Raw genomic sequence first — 20,916 nt, forward strand, 5'->3', positions numbered from 1 at the left:
CAGGAATGGAGCTGGATCCAGCCGGTTCTGGTGACCTCAGGATAGGAGTCCCGAGGTTGAGACAGGGAAACAAATAGAATAATATTAGCATAGATGCCATTCAATTTATATTGGCATAGAGTTATAGATCACGATCAATGTTTCTGGTTTCTGGTTCCAGCAGACCTAACTAAAGCAGCCTAATTGTGAGTTGAAGGATAAATTAGGTGGATGCCTGGCTAAATAGATGAGTCTTTAGTCTAGACTTAAACTGAGTGAGTGTGTCTGCATCTCGAACAGTGTTAGGGAGACTATTCCATAGTTTAGGAGCTAAATATGAAAAGGCTCTACCTCCTTTTGTGGTTTTTGATATTTTAGGAACTATTAACAGGCCAGAATTTTGTGATCATAATGAACATGATGGAATATAGCATGGTAGAAGGTCACTTAAGTACTGCGGAGCTAGACCATTCAAAGCTTTGTACGTAGTTAACAGAATTTTAAAATTAATACGAAATTTAACTGGTGGCCAATGTAACGATGATAAAATTGGGCTAATATGATCATATTCCTTGGTTCTAGTCAGCACTCTGGCTGCTGCGTTTTGAACCAATTGAAGTTTATTTATTGATCTTGCTGGACATCCTCCCAGTAATGCATTACAATAATCTAATCTTCAAGGCACATTTTTACAGGTGTTAATCTTTGATACAAGTATATGTTTACATGCCATAAAATCAGTGGACATGTTGTAATTACAATTTAGAAAAATCTTCAGCCATTTTACAGTAGTCTTTTTTAATAATATCAAATGGGCAGATTAAATTAATTTCAAATTTTATTGGCAAGAGAAACTTAAGTGTACATTGCCAATACATTATTAGACACTATACATGCAGACATGAATGTTAAATTTGTTTGATTTGTTGAAGTTTAAAATCTTAAACTATCATTTTCTCTGGCTGCCGTTCAGTCTCTACAAGTATACCTGGCTGCAGCTCACTGAACGCGCACATGCTAGGTCTCACCAGAGACTTTGGTCTCTCTATCTATTTCTTTGCTTTTGAAAAAAGTGAGTGAGCGTTTTCGAGTGATGCGAAAAGATACAGCAGCTTACCTGTATCTCTCGCACGCCTGGTTCACCGCTTGCGGGTGAAGTCTCTATTCTCCATACAGCAAATCTGCTCCCATGTTTATTATGCCTGGGACAATGCAAATTTATATATGCCAGTTTTAGCTACAGAAATTGGGAAAAAAAACATTTGTGAAGTTTCGCCCATTGTGCAAATGTGCCAGGGTTTGTCAGGAACAACTCGGGACACCTTTTCCTATCACGTGAAGTTTCAGAAAAAAAGGATACTGCATTAATTGTGTCAATTTTTTACTATTATGTATTTATAAAAGTTAATTTTTGCATTGCTACATACCTTGAATTCTTGGCTATAAAAAAAGCTTTGAATATTTTCACCATTATTTCCCAGGAAAAAATTACATTAAATTTACAATTTTAATTAAAATTTTTACATTAAAAACAAAAAATGTATTGAAAATTTTGGGAACATATTGAGTTGTCACTATGGAACCTGCCATTAAAACAGTTGCATAGGTTTCATGTGAACATTGTGGGGACAAGTTCCCCTGTCACCACTCCATCACATCCACAACAAAATCTATGCCTCTCTTTAAATCTATGCCTTCATTAAACAGCCTATTATAGTCTTTTCAGCAAAGTGTAAAAAAAATGAAACAATTATGATGCACATTTTAGTGTGTTTATCTATGTGTTCCATAGGAATCAAACTTACGACCCTTGCATTTCAAGTACCTGTCTCAATATGTGTTGTACAATATGATCTACTGTCTAGTATGAGTCCAGTGTAAAACTACTAAAGTGCTGTTAACAGAGGTGGAAAGTAATGAATTACAAATACTCTCGTTACAGTACTTGAGTACATTTTTCAAATTTTTCTACTTTTTTAATTATAAATAAATAATAGTCCTTTTACTTTTAAGTATTCAACTTCACTAGTTATTTTTCACCACAATTACAAAGTACAAAAAAATACATAATATATGTTTTTGGGAAGTTTTTTGGGAAGAAGAAATCAGCAAGTTATAAGTGCTAAATCTGTTTATAAACTAAAACGCGCTGTGCGTGGCACGTAGAAAACCCGTAGGGCACAGCTTGCATAAACTGCCGCCGGTGTACTCTCTTCTCTAGCTTCTCATAGACTTTCTGCCCTGTCACTATACAAGACTGTAATACAGTGATTTTCTGCATATTTCATTTATTCTGGAAAGGAGCCGTTCATTCAGGTTTGAGGGAACCGTCTGAACTTGTTTAACCACTGATCAAACTTCACTTGTTTTAAAGGTAGACAATGTTTTAACTGTCAAACATTAACACAATGTAGTTTGACATACAGTATATGTGGGGATATCTAGTTTACTTGCTACAATATGTATAAAAAAATTTTTTAATCACCTTAGAAAGACACAGTGCTAATTGTATCAGAAATTAACAGGGACTCAGAGCACAAATGCCACCAATATTGACAAAAATATCCCAGAAATTCAAAATATGGGGGTAAAAAATGCCCACACAACGAGTTCCCAGTGTTCTATTAATAATATCTGATATAGTTACAATTACATACATTGCGATCATCTTTTGACTTTGCACTGGACATCATTTTTTTCCCCACCATCCGGTTTCTCATACCATCATGTGCACAGAAGGGCTCTCCGCTTCTGTCAATCTGCATCAGTTCAGTATTGTACTCCCACGTCAAATAACCGTAACCGTTCATCCCTCTTGTTCAAAATAAACTGTCCTAGCAGGTAACACTCTCACTCATGGTGCTGTACTTACCTGCCCTGTCTCACCCACTAGAGGCCAAAAGTGTGGAAGGGGTGGATGTAATATAAAGATGGTATGAGAAATCACAAAAAATAATGTAACCAAATGCTACAATTTACTAAACAATAATATCTCAGTATGTTAAATAACCATAATGTTAATTAAGACTTTATTATTACAACTGTAATACAATAATACATATACAGAACAGCCACTTTTAGTGTTTTAATCAACAATATCTCTCACTAAACACTGTGTGAAATGTTTATTTTTGCCTTATTTTATTCAGATGGCATGTAGGAGTTGATTACAGTTTGCTTAATAATCTCATTCAATATCTGGATAATTGCTGCAATATAATAGAGGATAAATGTCCTCTGTGATATTGCATTGTATTAGTTTTGTACAGTATATTAACTTAATAGCCAAAATACTTGAACATACGTGAATGAGAATAAACCTGAAATAGGAATGTGTTTCAGTCACAATGCACATAATGTAGTTTAGAGACGATTTAGAGACATTTAGAATGTTACAAATGGCTATTTCCTTTTAAATAAATGTTGTATTCTTAAAATGTTATGTTTGTCCAAGAATCCTCTTGCAGCAATGCAGGTCTTTGGCATTTAGAAGCTGCTAGTTTAGGACCTGTGAGGAGTCTTCTCAAACTAGAGACTGTGATTTACTTGTCTGGCCATCCACTTCCCTCTCTATCCTGGTTAGAGATTCTTTTTTCAAAACAGTAATGCATGGAATAACCTTTGTCTCTCTAAAACAATAGACTATAGGAGAAAATAGCATTTCAGGAGAAAGTTGTTTCTTTTTGCCTATATTTAAAACCAAAATTTGACTTGCAAGTGTAAAGCAACTTGTAAGAACTCAATACCTCAGCAAATGGAAAAAAAAACACTGTATTGTGATTTCCGCATGGTAACGCAACAATTTTCAATTGTTTTAATAATAATACAATTTTCTTGAGTACCAAATTAGCCCTTTAGAATGCTTTTGTAAGGAATAGGTGACACAGTACTGTATATGTTTGCCATCACGGGTAAAGAAAAAATAGAATAAACACCACTTAAAAGATTTATTTCAAACCATAATAATAATCTGCAATTAATGATTTTGGCAGTATTTTTGATCAATTTAATGCATCCTTGGTGAAAGGAAGCATCAATTTCTTTCAAGAACAAAAATGTCTTTGTGTTCCAAAAATGGAAGCGTACAGTATATACTATAAATAATATAATTTTCATAAAGTAACAAGTCGTTTTTCGGCGAACTACTTATTTACTCTTAATTGAGTCATAATATTTCTCAGTACTTCTACTTGTACTCAAGGTAATTTTTTTCTTCAGTAGCAGTACATTTACTTACATATATATATAAAAATTAGTACTCTTTCCACCACTGGCAGTTAATGGAAAGATGGAGTGGGTTGTTCAGCGATAGTCTTCGTTGGTTGTAAGTGTTCAGTACTCTGATGGCCTAAGGAAGAAGCTGTTCTGCAGTCGACTGGTGTGAGACCTGGTTCAACAATTTTACAACTCTGTTAGATATATTCAAAAACATATGCATTATATACAGTAACATGCACAAATACATATATTACTTTAGCTGTGTGTCTGAAAATGTGTCAATGCATGTGATAGCCCTACCCTTTTTGAAAGCTGCATCTGTCAGAATCGACAGCTAGCAGGTGGAAACGTCACTGATGAAATTGAAAAATGACTCAAACCTGCACAAAGCAAATGTATTACCTCTTTCGGCCAGCAAATCATTACTCACAGGTGAGGAGGGGTGTCAGAGTTTCATTTCAAGCTCATCACACTTCAGACCTCATTAAACTCCTACACTGGGAAACATATGAGCATTATCACAAAACTTTTACTAATCTGACTGTTGATTCCAATCCATGATTAAAGTGATGTCATCCAGTGCTCCCAACCTTAATTTTCTGGGCACCAGAGGAAGCCCAATTCATGCCATTTTTCTGATAGGGATGCTTTGTCTAAACAATGCAAAGCTTATTACTTACAATACTGTATAAAAAGGCCTCTTACATCTTCATTTAAGACATGCTTTTAAATGCACCAGCAGAGTACTTTGGGCAAAGATTAAATGTCACGTTATATGGTTCTCTTCTTAGAGACAAACCCAAGGGAAGGCTGCAATGATGAGGACACAATGCCTTGAAAACAGCACTTCTTCTGTGCAACCAATGAAAGAGGTTTTTTGTTTTTTTTTACATTTTTGAAAATTCAGTGAGACATACTGGTCAATTAGCCATTTTCTCCATTTGTATATGTGTTTCTCAGTACGCTTCTCAAACCTATGAGACCTAACACTATAACTGCTTGGTAAATTGGTTTGTGTCTTTAAGTCAGTCAGAACAACAGGATCTGCCTGCAGACCAGCCCAGTGTTGAGTTCTGACAAGTTTGGCAAGTTACAACAGTGATCAACTTAATTATTAAGTATACTGGAAAGTAAAACGAAAGTGAAAAATTATAAAGAGCCAGTAACATTAAAATATGCTTGGATGGGTTTAAAACAGAGGAGTGATGTGGAACCAATGCAATAAAAATTAGATGAATAAAATGACTGCAATATTTAAATAACATTTCTAATTTATATAATTAATCATTTATTTGTTATATATTTTAATAATACTTTTATATGTGCTATAATATTTCCCTCTGTTTCTTACCATAGTTAAGAAAAGCATGTGTTTTTTTTTTTTTTTTTTTTTTTTTTTTTTTGCTGTGACTCCAATACCAGCCTGATCTCATTAACAGGTATTCATAATATTTACAGGTACATTTTTGGATAGACGCTGAAATGTAAAATATTCATGTATGCTAAAACATAAACAACATCTAAAACATAAACGTCCTCACTTATTTACAACTTTAGACATTTTCAATAATTTAAAGGAATAGTTCACCCAAAAATGAAAATTTTCTCATCATTTACTCACCCTTGTGCCATCCCAGATGTGTATGACTTTATTTAATCTGCTGAACTCAAAATTAAGACTTTTAGAAGAATTTCTCAGCTCTTTTGGCCCATACATTTTTGGGTGAACTATCCCTTTAAGAATCCTTTATATTATAAATATACTGTATATATTTGAATAGTTACATTTGAACTATTTTTGTAATGATGGAGCAGGAGTGGTATTAGGATCCATGTGCATATTTATTGTAAACAACAGAGGAAATATATATTAATAACAGTCCAGGGTAATAATCCAAAACAGTAGAAACTTGCAGAGGTCGGTACACAGGGAAATCAGTCCAAAGGGGTAAATAATCCAATATCGGAAGACAGGCGAAAGATCAAAGCACAGAGAGATCAGTCCAATCAATACATCAAATCCAAATCACAAGGCCAAATAAACAGAATCATATAATAAATGCTCAGAATGCTTGCCAGGGCAGAACAATACTTTGCACTGATCCTATAGTGTTCAGTGCTTAAATAGTCCACAGGTGATTAAACTAAGGAGAAACAGATGTGACAGTTTTAGAATTCGGGTGAAGGAGCCCTCTGGTGACGTTCAGGAGAAGTGACTCGTTCCCCCCCCCCCCCCCCGCCGCGAGCGGCTCCTGACGTGAGGAAGCTGTCTGCGTTGGGTCTTACTCGAGCTCTGGGAGCAGGACGATCAGGATGATCTCGGTGGAATTCCATCATGAGGGTTGGATCCAGGATTTCCTCGGTGGTGACCCAAGAACGCTTCTCCGGTCCATAACCCTCCCAGTCCACCAGATATTGCAAAACACGACCCTGACGTCTCAAGTCTAGAAGCTTGTGAACTTTGAATGCCTCCTCACCATCAATCATCAGGGGGAGTGGTCTCTGGTCGTGAGTCACGTCATTCCCCTTCGGACCACCAGCAGGTTTAAGCAAGGACACATGAAACGTAGGAGAAATACAATAATTAGCCAGGAGCTAAAGTCTAAAGGAAACTGGAGTAATCTGTTTTTATAATTTTGAATGGACCAACATAACTTGGACTCAGTTTTTTACATGGCAGACGAAGACGAAGATCCCAAGTAAAGAGCCAAACCCATTGTCCAGGTTGGTAATCGGGGTTTGGTCAACAATGGCGATTGGCCTGTAACTTTTGGTGACGTACAGCCCTTTGAAGGTGAACATGAGCTAAATCCCATACAGCCTCACTGTGACACATCCAATCATCCATCGCAGGAACATCTGAAGGTTCACCAACCCATGGAAATAATGGAGGTTGAAAACCCAGAATACATTTAAAGGGAGTTGTGCCAGTAGAAGGTTTGTGGAGGGAATTCTGGGCATACTCTGCCCAAGGTAGATATTGACTCCATTCAGACTGATTGTGATGACAGTAAGAGCATAGAAATCTTTCTAGTTCCTGATTGAGACGTTCCGTCTGACCATTTGACTGAGGGTGATACCCAGAAGTGAGACTCACATTGACATTTAACTGTTTGAAAAAAGCCTTCCATAAGTGGGATGTGAATTGTGAACCACGGTCCGAAACAATGTCTTCAGGTAGTCCATACAATCTGAATACAAATTGGAATAATAATTCCGCAGTTTCGAGAGCAGTGGGTAACTTGGGTAGTGGAATCAAGCGGCAGGCCTTGAAAAAACGATCAACCACTGTAAGTATAACAGTGTTTCCTTGAGACACGGGTAGGTCTGTAACTGACTTAAATGATTTTGAGATAGCGTATACCTCACAACTGCGGACGAAGGTACGTGTACCCTGCACCAGAGTGTTCCACCAGAAATGATTTTGAAGAAGTTTGATGGTGGCCTGAATGCCAGGATGGCCAGAACACAGGGAAGAATGGTCCCAGTGTATAACACGAGGTCGTAAGACCACTGGTACATAAATTCTGTGAGGAGGACAATCGTTTGGAGGTGGGTGTGCGGAATTGGCTCATGAAATCTCCTCCATGATCTCCCATCGAACAGGAGCAACCATGACTGAGGAAGGAATAATCATCTCACTGGTATGATCCTCGTTGATCTTCTCATGAATTCGAGAAAGTGCATCCGCTTTAATGTTCTTGGACCCAGGAAGGTAAGAAATGCTGAAATCAAATCTTGTGAAAAATAATGCCCACCTAGCTTGGCGAGGGTTCAGTCTTTTGGCTGCACGGATGTATTCCAGGTTGCGGTGGTCTGTGAGAACTTGGAAGGGTTGTCTTGCTCCCTCTAACCAATGGCGCCACTCCTCGAAGGCTGCCTTCATGGCCAATAATTCTCGATTGCCCACATCATAGTTCCATTCTGCAGATGAGAGTTTGCGAGAAAAGAACGCACATGGAAATAACTTAGCTGGAGAGCCATGGGTTGAGAAAGTATCGCTCCTATACCTGTATCCGAAGCATCTACTTTTAACACAAAAGGTAGAGATGGATCGGGATGCCGAAGAATGGGAGCTGTAGTGAAATGTTTCTTTAATTCCTCGAAAGCCCTCTTGGCCTCTGCATTCCATTTTAGCTTCTTAGTAGACCTCCGGAGGATTGATGTGAGAGGTGCTGCTACAGAACTGAAATTTCTGATAAATCGTCTGTAAAAGTTGGAGAATCCTAGAAATCTTTGAAGTTCTTTTACTGTAGTTGGTAGTGGCCAGTCAAGAATGGCTTGGACTTTAGATTCCTCCATAGCTAACCCATCTGGACTAAGAATATATCCTAGAAAGGCGATGGTTGTCTTGTGGAACTCACACTTCTCTGCTTTGGCGTAGAGCTGATGCTGAAACAGACGTTGCAGTACCGCTTGGACATGTTTGATGTGTTCCTCCAATGTTGATGAAAAAAATAAAAATATCATCAATGTAGACAATGACCCACCTGTTTAGCATGTCTCTGAAGACCTCATTAACAAAAGCTTGGAATACTGAAGGACAGTTGGATAGCCCAAAGGGCATTACCTGGTACTCATAATGTCCGGTACTGGTAGAGAATGCAGTTTTCCACTCGTCTCCCTCCCAGATGCGAATGAGGTTATAGGCGTTACGTAAATCTAGTTTGGTGTAGATCTTTGCTGAACGGAGCAATTCAAGAGCTGCGGGTACTAGTGGAAGAGGGTATCGAAACTTGACTGTTACATCATTTAATCCATGGTAATCAATACAGGGTCGAAGTCCTCTGTCTTTTTTCACAAAGAAGAAGCCTGCGCTAACAGGGGAAGTGGATGGACAGATGAAGCCTTTTGCTAGTGACTCCTCAATGTACTCTTCCATGGCCTTAGATTCTGGTTCTGACAGAGGGTAGATGCGTCCCCGAGGTGGAGTACTGCCAGGCAGAAGATCTATACCACAGTCACAAGAACGGTGAGGTGGAAGTTGAGTGGCCTTGATTTTGCTAAATGCCTCAGTGAGATCATTGTATTCAGCAGGAAGCCCAGGAACTTCTTCAACAAAAGTGGATGTCACAGCGATTGTGTTGTTTTGTCTGGGTACAACAGTTCTTAGACAGTTTTGGAAGCAGTAATGAGACCAACTTGAAATTTGTCCCTCCCTCCAGGAAATTGCAGGATCATGCAAATGTAGCCAAGGTAAACCAAGGATCACTGGTGTCTTAGGAGAGTGAATGACCAAGAACTGAATTTTTTCAACAAGAAGCAATCCAACTTGTAGGATGAGAGGTTGCGTGATTTGTTGTACTTAGCCTATTCCCAAGGGCGTCCATCTAACGCTGTGACATGTAAGGGGGGATCACAAAAGACAGTGGGTAAATGGTGGGCTTTCATCCAACTATGATCCATAAGATTACCAGCAGATCCAGAATCAACCAAAGCAGATAAATGTATTTTTACATCATCCTTAAAAATGGTTATGGGAATTATGATTTGACTGTTGTGCAATAGTTGAGAACTGTTCACACTCACCGCCTCCTTTCTGGGGTTTTCAGAATGAATAGGACAGGTGGCGACGAAGACTGTCCACAATACAGGCAGAGCCTCATGTTGTAACGACGGGACCTCTCCTCCTGAGATAGTCATGTTTGACCTATTTGCATTGGCTCGTGGGAACTAGCGGAGGCTGAATGTGACGGTAGAGCGTGAAGCGCCTTGACAGGATGACGTGACTTAATGAGGTTATCCAAACGAATGGCGAGGTTGATGTATTGATTAAGGTTTAATTCTTCATCTCTGCAAGATAACTCTGATTGCAATTCAGTACAGAGTCCTTGACAGAACAGAAGTTTCAGCGTGTCATCCACCCAGTTTGTTTGTGCTGCGAGAGTGCAAAATGACAAGGTATAGTCGGCAGCTGAATCTCGTCATTGCTTTAATGTTAATAGCATCTCACCGACATCTTTTCCTCCCTCGGGATGTTCAAACACCTCTTAGAATAATCTTTGAAAACGTGCAAAAGAGGAAAGGAGATCGGGTTCTCTTTTCCACACCGCTGTAGCCCAGTTTAGTGCTCGACCAGTTAGAGCAGACATAACAAAGGAAACCTTGGTCTCTTCTGTGGGGTAAATATGTGGTAGTTGAGCTATAAATAGTTGACACTGCATAAGAAATCCATCATACTTGGCAGGTGAACCATCATATTTCTCTGGGAACGCAAGTCGTGGATTACCGCTGGGTAAAACTGGAACATTGAGGCTGGAAACATCAGGATTCGTTGGCGGTGAAAATGGTGGATTTGTTGGAGATCGTAATGTCTTTACCAATTCCTCAGTGAGAGAGGTAAGTTTACAGAGTTGTTGATGATGTGAAGCAAGTAAAGCAGCCTGTGATGATACTTCCACTTGTAATTTGTGTATATCTGCTGGATCCGTGCCTGGCGAAGTATTATGTAATGATGGAGCTGGAGTGGTATTGGGATCCATGTGCAGATTTATTGTAAACAACAGAGGAAATATATATTAATAACAGTCCAGGGTAATAATCCAAAACAGTAGAAACATGCAGAGGTCGGTACACAGGGAAATCAGTCCAAAGGGGTAAATAATCCAATATCGGAAGACAGGCGAGAGATCAAAGCACAGAGAGATCAGTCCAGTCAATACATCAAATCCAAATCGCAAGGCCAAATAAACAGAATCCAAAACACAGCAGAGTCAAACACAGAAGATATAAGTCATATAATAAACGCTCAGAATGCTTGCCAGGGCAGAACAATACTTCGCACTGTTCCTATAGCGTTCAGTGCTTAAATAGTCCACGGGTGATTAAACTAAGGAGAAACAGGTGTGACAGTTTTAGAATTCGGGTGAAGGAGCCCTCTGGTGACGTTCCGGAGAAGTGACTCGTTCCAAGGGTGTAACAATTTTATAGATATTTTAGATCAATTAACTCTACCACAACCCATAAACCTAATCACTTTTCAACTATTTAAAAAAGATAACAGGCAGATAAATGTACAGTCCTCTTATAGGCAGAAGGCAATCAGTCACAACAAGGGTTGTGGTTACAGATGATGGACACTTTCCAATTCCCAGATCCTCCTTTGATAACAGAACACAAAAAGAGCATACACACTCACTTCCACACAAAGAAATGGAAATATTCACTGACAAAGATGTAAACAAATAGTACATCAAAAGAGTGTCAATGTCAAAGTCAGGCTTCTCTTTTCAATGTGTGGCTTTTTTTTTATTTTTTTTATTATTATTCCATAATAAGTGTAACAACAAACAGCCAAACTAGATAAAAGACAAAGAAATATCAAGGTCACAGGAACAAAAATACTTCTTTTTGCAGAGTGGTCAAGATGAGCAGATGGGGAAGTAATTGATTTTGGTACAATGCCCTTTTTTACTCAAATGACCACGTGTAATCTGTTGTTCCAAAGTGCTCTCTTCCAATGAGGTGCCATGTTACATAATGAATATACTTTGACCACATGAGAAATGAGGAACACTTTGGCCAGATTTGTCTAGCCAGCATGTCATTATATGGACTGTTCTGTTATGGTTTATTGCTATTTACCTTTGACTTGACAGAAAGGTGTATTTACAGTGGCTTATGTCTGTTGTGTATGGTCATATGAGGCTATTCTGGGGCCAGTCACCCACCCCCAGATAAAAGCTAAGAATAACCTGAAGTGTAGAACTAAGCCAACAGATCAATTACTCAAAAACTGAACCTCAAATGAAATTTCTGTTATATTTAGTGAAATAAAAAAAATAACACAAGTGCATGTGCATTACAAAAGACAATCAATCCTGCTGAATAGACCTTTTTCACAGACTGTAATGATGCGTTTCCGCCTTATTTAGCAGCTTAAATCTCAAAAAAATTTTTTAATATTATACATTTTTTAAATATTGTGTGTAAATTTATAACATTATGCTTTGTGTTATATTACCCTGGAATTAGTTTTAAAAAAAACAAATTATCACAGCTGCGAGGGGGTTTCTATTACAGCTGCTGAGAGAGTGACAGTATATTTGGCATCTTCTCCCATTTTAATATCTTAATACACCGCTCTATTTTTTTCCTCTTCTGGAAAGTCATTCAAACATAAGAGTGGATTTTTTCTTTTGGTCTTGGAGCAAATGCGTAAGTGAAAATAATATTTGCTGTGTTCTCCCATTCACGCCGCTGTCGAAGTTTACCCTGCAAATGTTTACTTCCGCGTTCCAAAACTCGGAGTGTGAAAACGGTCTATTGAAACAAATAAAAAAAACAACTGCACTGACTTGCAATCAGATCCCTTGTATCACAGGGTAGCATTTTAGATTGCAAACAAAAATAAACCAATCAAACCCTCTGTGCAGGCCAGTCAAGTTCTTCAAACCATTTGACTGGTGGCTTCCTACATTGCCACAGTTTTTGAGCTTTTTGGTACTTCCCATTTTACTGAAAAAAATTGTCAAAGGAGATGGCTAGATTTGAGTGTAGCAGAAATAGCCAAACGCATTAATTCACATGTAGTATATAACAAGGGTTTATTTGCTGGTCTTTGGATGTGTGTGTGCATGTGTGTGAGTTCGTTTTTGAGGTTTACAAGGACATTTTTTTAGGTTACACACTAGTAATTATGAGGGTATAATGCTATAAATGTGGTTTATAAGGACACCCCTTGTGTCCCTGTAATTCGAACGGCTTTAAAAACATACTGTGAGGAGGAGGAGGGCATGGCCGGGCTGTGATGGAGCACGGCTGGCACTGAATCAGCTGATCAGCGGGAGAGCGAGATAAAGGGGCGGCCGGAGGCGCTGGTTCGAGAGAGAGAGACTCACGCAGCCGCTCTACACATTTGTTTATGTTGGTTTTAAGTTTACCATTAAACTTTGTTTACTGTTCAGCTGGTTCCCACCTTGTCCTTGCCCGTCCTTTATGTGTTACACATACTAAACAATTTAGTTTGAAAATGTAAAAATTCCAATAGGTTTCTCTGAGGGTTAGGTTTAGGGGTAGGTGTAGGTTTAGGTTTAGGGGATAGAATATATAGTTTGTAGAGTATAAAAATAATTATGTCTATGGAGAGTTCTCGTAATGCTAGGGGTACCAACATGTGTGTGTGTGTGTGTGTGTGTGTGTGTGTGTGTGTGTGTGCTTGCAATCTTTCAAACCTGTATATGTTCACACTGATCACACTGTGAATTCGGTGACAGTAGGTTGAACGTTCTGTCGCTGAAATTGTGCTAACTGAAATTCAAACCACTGATCCCAGTGGCCAAAGCTGAGAGTTTTGCTGAACATATGGTAACGTGTGCACTCCAGTTTCTGGATGAAATATCCAAAGAGTGGTGCCAATAGAGAGTTGTATTTTTAGATGTAAATGATGTAATACAGTCAATAGGAATGCATATTTTATGAAACCTACACCCTAACCCAAACCCCAGCCCTAAACCTAACCATCAGTGGAGTAAAAATCTAATTTTAGACTGAAAATACAACCTCCGAATAAAACTCACCATTGATTATGTGAACGCAGTGGGACTAGAACCCGTGTCTCTGAGATTGCTTGCACAATAGGCTATCAGTAGTGCCGCAGGAAAAGATGAATGCAATTGAATTGATGCAAAAATGTTTGATGGGGGATGGTGCTTTTCTGTAATTTGGCAGAATGGAGTTGCTTTCAGGGTACATGAATATGCGGATGCAACATGTCGATTTCCCATATGATCATGTGGATGTCTTTATTCCATCAATATCAAAAAAGCATGAAAGTAGTACAGTTGATTAAATTCTCTAATTTCAAAAGTGCCCTTACTACTGACACTACCTTTTAATCAGCCTGCTTGCTATGACTAAAAATAAACATATAAAAATTTGCAAAATCCTCTTCGGCTTTATGTATCTTGGATAAACAGATCGACCCTTGGTGCTAAGGGGCTCGTTACTCACCAGCTGCATAAGACACTTTAAAACAGGAAGAGCCTGTGAGGAGAGAGGTGAAAGGGTAACATGACTGAGATCTGGCCCGCACCGCCTGCCTGGCCCCCAGAGATACACAAACTCTGTTAGATGCACATAAATGTGTCAATACACTACACAGTTGAAATATGCATGAGGTGACACATAACAGAGCTCTCACCGTTCACTCTGCCTCGCACGCCAATGACAATACAGGCCCAGAGACTGGATCTAATTTCACTGTAGAGGGGAAGGAAGTGGACTGAAAAAAGAGTTGTTGTTCTAATCTGGTTGAATATCAAGTCCAAATAATGTGATTGATTTCCTTTTGTTCAAAACACAGAATAAAAAGCGGAAATTACTAAAATCAGGACAGGGAGAGCAGACAGTAGGTCGAAAGGTTTTAGCTGAAATCAGTCTGTGCTTATACCGAAATTACTGTGGAGTAATAATGTAATTTTTGATTGTGCTCACCATTGCAACGTGCTATCAATAATGCTATAGGGAAATGTGTTCAGGCTTGAATTAATGCAAAAATGTTTGATGGAGGATGGTGCCATGGTGGTCAGTAATTTGGCTGAATGGGGTTGATTTCAGGGTAAATTAACTTTCGGAAGCAACATGTCAATTTCCTGTGATCATGTTGACTTGCATGCCTGTTATTTAGAATAAAAATAGCTTCCGTTGCCAAGATGGTCAGTGAGTGGTCTGAAATCATGCTTTCGATTTTTCTATTATGTTTTTATGGTTTCAATGAAGACAAAATGTGCTGATAAGGATAAGAACAATAAGACATACTGTATATACAGTATGGTGTGCACTTCCTCTTTTACACTGTGTATCTCCCTATGCACACAGACAGCGTTCTGTGTGTTTTCAGATGCCCAGGTCCAGTGTTGGGGGTAACGTGATAAAAGTAACAGGCGTTACGTAATCGGTTACTTTTTTCGAGTAACAGGAAAAGTAACACAATATTTTTTTTTTATTTTAGACCATAATATCAGAGTTACTTTTTAAATAAAGTAATGCGTTGCTTTTGTACACCTCTACTGTTCCTGTATTGTAGGAAATCAGGAGTAAAAGTGTGCAAACTTCGGGGAGGAGACGTAGTGCATGATGGGCAATGTATTTCTAAAGAGTGTGAGGCCAGAGACAATTTAGCAGACAGAGACGAGTCACTTCTATTTAAATGAATGGGAGAAATTGGAATGCCCAACCAAGAAGCTCTAGCACCCAACAGTCAATGGATGTAGAAAGGAAGTCCCGCCTTTTAGATACAGACATCACCTGTCAATCAACTCGCTAACGCACATGCGCACTTCGTGTTTTTAAAGTAATTTGAGGTCAACATTCGGTTGAGTGAAACGGGGTTGATTCATGTGTTAATACACACTGCATTAAAAAAAATCAGTAAATGCGTTTAGGCAGAGGGATTATAAGACTAGTCTTCCACTGGCCACGACATGACACAGGGTGAAATACTCGCTTAATTCACTGACTTATGCAGCTGAACTGCTCCGTGTTCCAGCTCCCCGTAACTGGGAGAATGGGATGAGAAAAGCTGACTCTGGATCAGTGGCTCCGAGCAACGTTCTACATCGATTGTGTATGCAGAGAAAATGTCTTAAGATTCTAAATTTTGTTTATAATAAACAAGTAGTTTGATTCATGAAACAAACTGTATTTATGACATTTTGGTAGCATTAAAAACAATGCGTCTATATGTATCAACACGCGCCTTTGATGTTGTAAGCGATCAACCAGTGGCATCTGTATGCACTGTGGATCAACTCAAAACAAGCGTGCACTGACATGACTTAAGCGAAAAATATTTATTTATTCATCAGACTTATTCCTTGAACATGTTAGACTGGCATTCCCCACTGAATTTTATCCTGACTTCTGAAGATCATTTTAAGTTTAAGTCTCTGGCATTGTCGATGGGCACAGCACATGATGACAGATCAGTGAATAATGAAGAATAACATTAGTTATTCTTCATTGTTCATATTGGCTGCCATTTTGATGGAAAAACAAATCATGCATATTCATGTTATTGATTCTTTATTATAAATATGATGTGAAGACCTACTTTCTAAATATCTGTTTGTTTACTATTTTGTTTTGACATGAGTGTTGTACAGTAGCTAGCATGACCTAAAAAATAACTTTTTAATTAATTGAGTTACTTTTTTTATTTTATTTGTTTTAGGTCTATCCACTTTTCTCCCAATTTGGAATGCCCAATTCCCACTACTTAGTGGTCCTCATGGTGGCGCAGTTACTCACCTCAATCTGGGTGGCGGAGGACAATTCTCAGTTGCCTCCGTTTCTGAGAACGTCAATTCGTGCATCTTATCACGTGGCTCGTTGTGCATGACACCGCAGACTCGCAGCATATGGAGGCTCATGCTACTCTCCGCGATCCACGCACAACTTACCACGTGCCCCATTGAGAGTGAGAACCACTAATTGTGACCACGAGGAGGTTACCCCATGTGACTCTACCCTCCCTAGCAACCGGGCCAATTTGGTTGCTTAGGAGACCTGGCTGGAGTCACTCAACACACCCTGGATTCGAACTTGCGACTCCAGGGGTGGTAGTCAGCGTCAATACTCGCTGAGCTACCCAGGCCCCCAATTAAGATACTTTTTTAAGGAGTAACGCAATATTCTAACGAGTTACTTTTAAAAGTAACGTTATACAATACTGCCCAGGTCTATATATTAAGTTATGAACAGAGCTCACTAAAAGCTGGCATAAACTCTCAGCTGTCAAGGATTGTGGGAATTTGCTTAAATATTTACCTAACATTTCTCCCTCGCTCTCTCTCTCCAACCAAAATCTGATCAAGTGATTTATTAACTGATTAGATGGACCCTGACTTGCATCTTGGCAAGCATCCACAGTCTAATACAGACACAAACCAATGAATGAACAACTACAGTTGTATGCAGGTTGCATTTAAAGGGATACTCCACCCTAAAAAGAAAATTCTGTCATCATTTACTCACCCTCATGTTGTCCCAGACCAATATGACTTTCTTTCTTTACTGAAACACTAAAGATGTTAGACAGAATGTTAGCCTCAGTTCCAATTCACTTACATTGAATGGAACAAAGATGCAATGAAAGTGAATAGTGACTGAGGCAAACATTTACTTTTAGTGTTCCATGGAAAAAGTCATGGTTTGAAACAACATGTGGGTGTGTAAATGATGACCACATTTATTATTATTATTAATATTTTGTTAGCTATCCCTTTAAAAGGGCTTGTATTAACTTTCAGACAGCTCACCAGCTGACTCTGATATTAACACTCCAATATACTGAAATACTATAAACTGATCTGTGTAAACTCCAGCAGTACAAACATGTGTGTTTGGGCTGAAGAACATCACACTGAGACAATCTCCCAAGTTGGCTCACTCTTTCACATTGGGCTTGATCCTGTTTTATCTCATGAGAGCCCACTTAATAAATGTGCACAGTGCATTCAACTCAGTTTCAGGCTTTTTAGTTGTCAGTGTATTGATTTATGCATGGTCATGTGACCAAGTACTGACAGTAATAAGGGCAGATAAGGTTGTGTGGGAAAGATGGTATATCCCTGGGTCCTCTGGGACCTGTTTGCAGTGTTACTATTCTGCTACTGAAACATCTCTATCCGCCCCAAGAAGTGCATGATCTTACACAGCCCTGTGATTCTAGTGCTTCGCAGGCAGAGAAAAGGAGAGAGTAAAATCAATAAGATTACTTATTATCATTGCCATATGTGGCTGGGAAATGAGTAATCTATCAGAAAATATTAAACAGACCTTGCAAGAGCTTGTTTTGTAACCGTTGCTTTGGATGATAAATATTGATGGACATATTGATGCACTCAGAGATGCAATAGAGGACTGCATCTCTGACTCAAGCAGTCAATTACAGGGAAAGAGCAATGCTTGCTATTTGTGATTAAAAGAATTAGGGTGTTATTTGCCTTTGGTATTCATAGTATGGCCATAAAAACTGTAAAATTCTGTCATCATTTTATTTACCCTCATGTCTCTTGAAGAATGTTGATGCTGCTCTTTCCCATACAATGAAAGTGAATGGTGACTGGAGCTGTCACCATCGCTAACATTCTGCCTAACAACTCCTTTTGTGTTGTGAAACATGGATGAAAAAACATCATAAATAAAGAAAATGATGACAGAATTTTCATTTTTGGTGAACTATCCCTTTAAGGGTTTTGTGTGTCTTTACAGCGGGGGAATAGTGCAGCTTTGTGTCTGTGCTTGTTTGCAAGTTGTTATGAGAAAAGAACAATGCTAAAAGAACATTACAGAGAAAACATTCCTAATCCACTTTGTTCTTGAACATTTGTCACCAGAAAAACAAGCCAAGATTGTCCATCTACTAGCATAAAGACCACTGAAAGAGTTGACATAAGCCATGGCCTACCACTGCATATGGTCTTCTTAAGTAGCCTCTACCAGTACTAGAGCACAGATCTAGTACTGGTACTAGATCTGAGTGTCTATAGACAGACAGCAGGCAACTAGCATCCAAAACAGCAGCTCCACTCCCCCCCACCCTCCCTCCCTCCCTCTCTCTCTCTCTCTCTCTCTCTCTCTCTCTCTCTCTCTCTCTCTCTCGCTCTCTCTCCCTCCTTCTCTGCCTCCCACCCTTTCCTACTTTCTCTCAAACAAAAACAACCAAAATACCACAAGCACAAAAATAGCAGAGACTTATTCAAAAGGAAATACTTATAAAATTAAAGAGAATAAAATAATTGTAATTCACAAACTGCCAACATGTCCACAATTGTCTGATGCTTCATAAAGTAACTGATGGACAGAGTAAATAGAGATGATAAAAAAAAAAAAGTCTTCAACAGTATGGAACATAAAAAGACTGTTGGTTGAAGCTGCATGTGTATGCACATATACTGTATATACAGTACTATGTAGAAGTTTTAGGCAGCTGTGAAAAATGTGTATAGTGAGGATGTATAAAAAAACGGCATGAATAATTATTATTTATCAATTAACTTCATAATAGGTGCAGTAAACATCAGAAATAAAAATAAAAAATCAGTATTTGGTGCGACCACCCTATGCCTTTAAAACAGCACCAATTCTTCTAGGTATACTTGCTTACAGTTTTGCATAGGTTGTTGGCTGATAGGATGTTCTAAACATCTTGGAGAACTTGCTTAGTTCTGTGTATAAAGGCTGTCTCAGTTGTTTCTGTCTCTTCATGTAATCCCGGACTGACTCAATGATGTTGAAATCTGGGTTCTTTGGGGGCGATACCATCTGTTGCAGGACTCCTTGTACTACTTCTATTCTATCCTTTTTTCAAAAGTAATGTTTGAAAATCTAAAATTGATTCATATTTCTATTGACACACTAAAGCAGAAGATATAAAAATAACCATCTTAAGACAAATGTTTTTGTGAAACATCTAATGTGCCTTTTGCACAGTACAGACAGACAGGCAGGCAGGCAGGCAGACAGACAGACAGACAGACAGACAGACAGACAGACAGTTAGATAGATAGATAGATAGAGTGGACTTGTAGTGGACTAAGATCTTATGAAATAATGATGCTGCATTGCTGTCTGTTTGATTCATTGACAGGGAGCCTGATATACCAGCCTGGGCTCCTCTCCTCTATCAGCTACAGCTCCTAGACTTCAGAGAAAAGCCAGACCCCCTTTCACTGGCCATCCCTGACCGGATCCGAATCGGCAACCAGAAACGAGAGCGCGGTAATTTCTACTTCCAAAGGGAAGAATACAGCATGGCTGCACAAGCTTACTGCATGGCCTTGGATGTGCTTACAACAGGCACGTATGGTAATCCAACCCACCCTCACCTATAAACCCCATGTAATATAATGCATTAGGCAGGCACATGGTGGTACATGCAGAAACAAGTATGCGTACGGTACACACAGGGGCACAAATCTCATTTTTAGTTTCAAGGGGACAACAAACAGCATTTATTCTTTACAATACTGACTGCAATATATAGAGAATGTGAGGTTTCCTTAAGTTGATAAGGATGTGCCCCCCACCCCCTAAGATCTACACACATACACACACGTTATGTTTTCTATCATGGTGTATTTCCATTGACTTCTATTGTTTGTAAGATAATGATAGTTTTTATTCCTTGGGGAACATTTGGCACCCACAATGTAGGCAAAACCTGACCCGTTTACTTCTTTGTTCTGTATCTAAATGAGGATATAAAATAGACTTCCTGTTAAAATACAGTATTCTAATTATATATTTAAACTTTTATTTTATTTATGAATTGTTTTTACAAATTAGAACATCCCCAAATGTCCCAAAAGGGAGATTTTTTGGGTCATATTTTATAAAATCTTCTGAGAAAGAAATTGTCCCTAATGTATAGTAAATCCACATACCCATATCCGTACACACTACACAAATTTTCTATCAGTTTCATCATGTCTAATGAATGGTGAAGTAGAAAAACCATTAAACAGGAAACCTCTTTTAATTCTCAATTCAAGCCAGCCACTGCAAGCAGCTCAGCTAATGTATTTAATCAATAATCATGCCATTGGAATGCTCAGTCATGTCTGCAAGCTGTGCCCGCCCTGAGTAACGCTTTTATTAAACCCTAATCTAATCAAACGTAATAAATCAACATGTTATTTCCACCTCCTTAATCACAGTAATTGCTGTAAAGCCTGGCCCATCTTGAGAGGCATGTTTGACAGTAATGAGACAGTA

General features: G+C 38.7%; 1 protein-coding gene across 1 annotated transcript in view; it reads left to right on the forward strand.

Annotated features, from left to right (window-relative positions):
• Positions 1-20,916, forward strand: part of LOC127417422 (peptidyl-prolyl cis-trans isomerase FKBP8-like) — a 76,756-nt gene that overhangs the window by 50,968 nt on the left and 4,872 nt on the right. The window contains exon 5 of the mRNA XM_051657472.1: positions 19,790-19,998. Coding sequence (XP_051513432.1) covers positions 19,790-19,998 — 209 coding nt within the window. The remainder of the gene's footprint in view (positions 1-19,789; positions 19,999-20,916) is intronic.

The sequence above is a fragment of the Myxocyprinus asiaticus genome, chromosome 26 (genome assembly GCF_019703515.2).
Source record: "Myxocyprinus asiaticus isolate MX2 ecotype Aquarium Trade chromosome 26, UBuf_Myxa_2, whole genome shotgun sequence".
Classification (NCBI taxonomy): Eukaryota; Metazoa; Chordata; class Actinopteri; order Cypriniformes; family Catostomidae; genus Myxocyprinus; species Myxocyprinus asiaticus.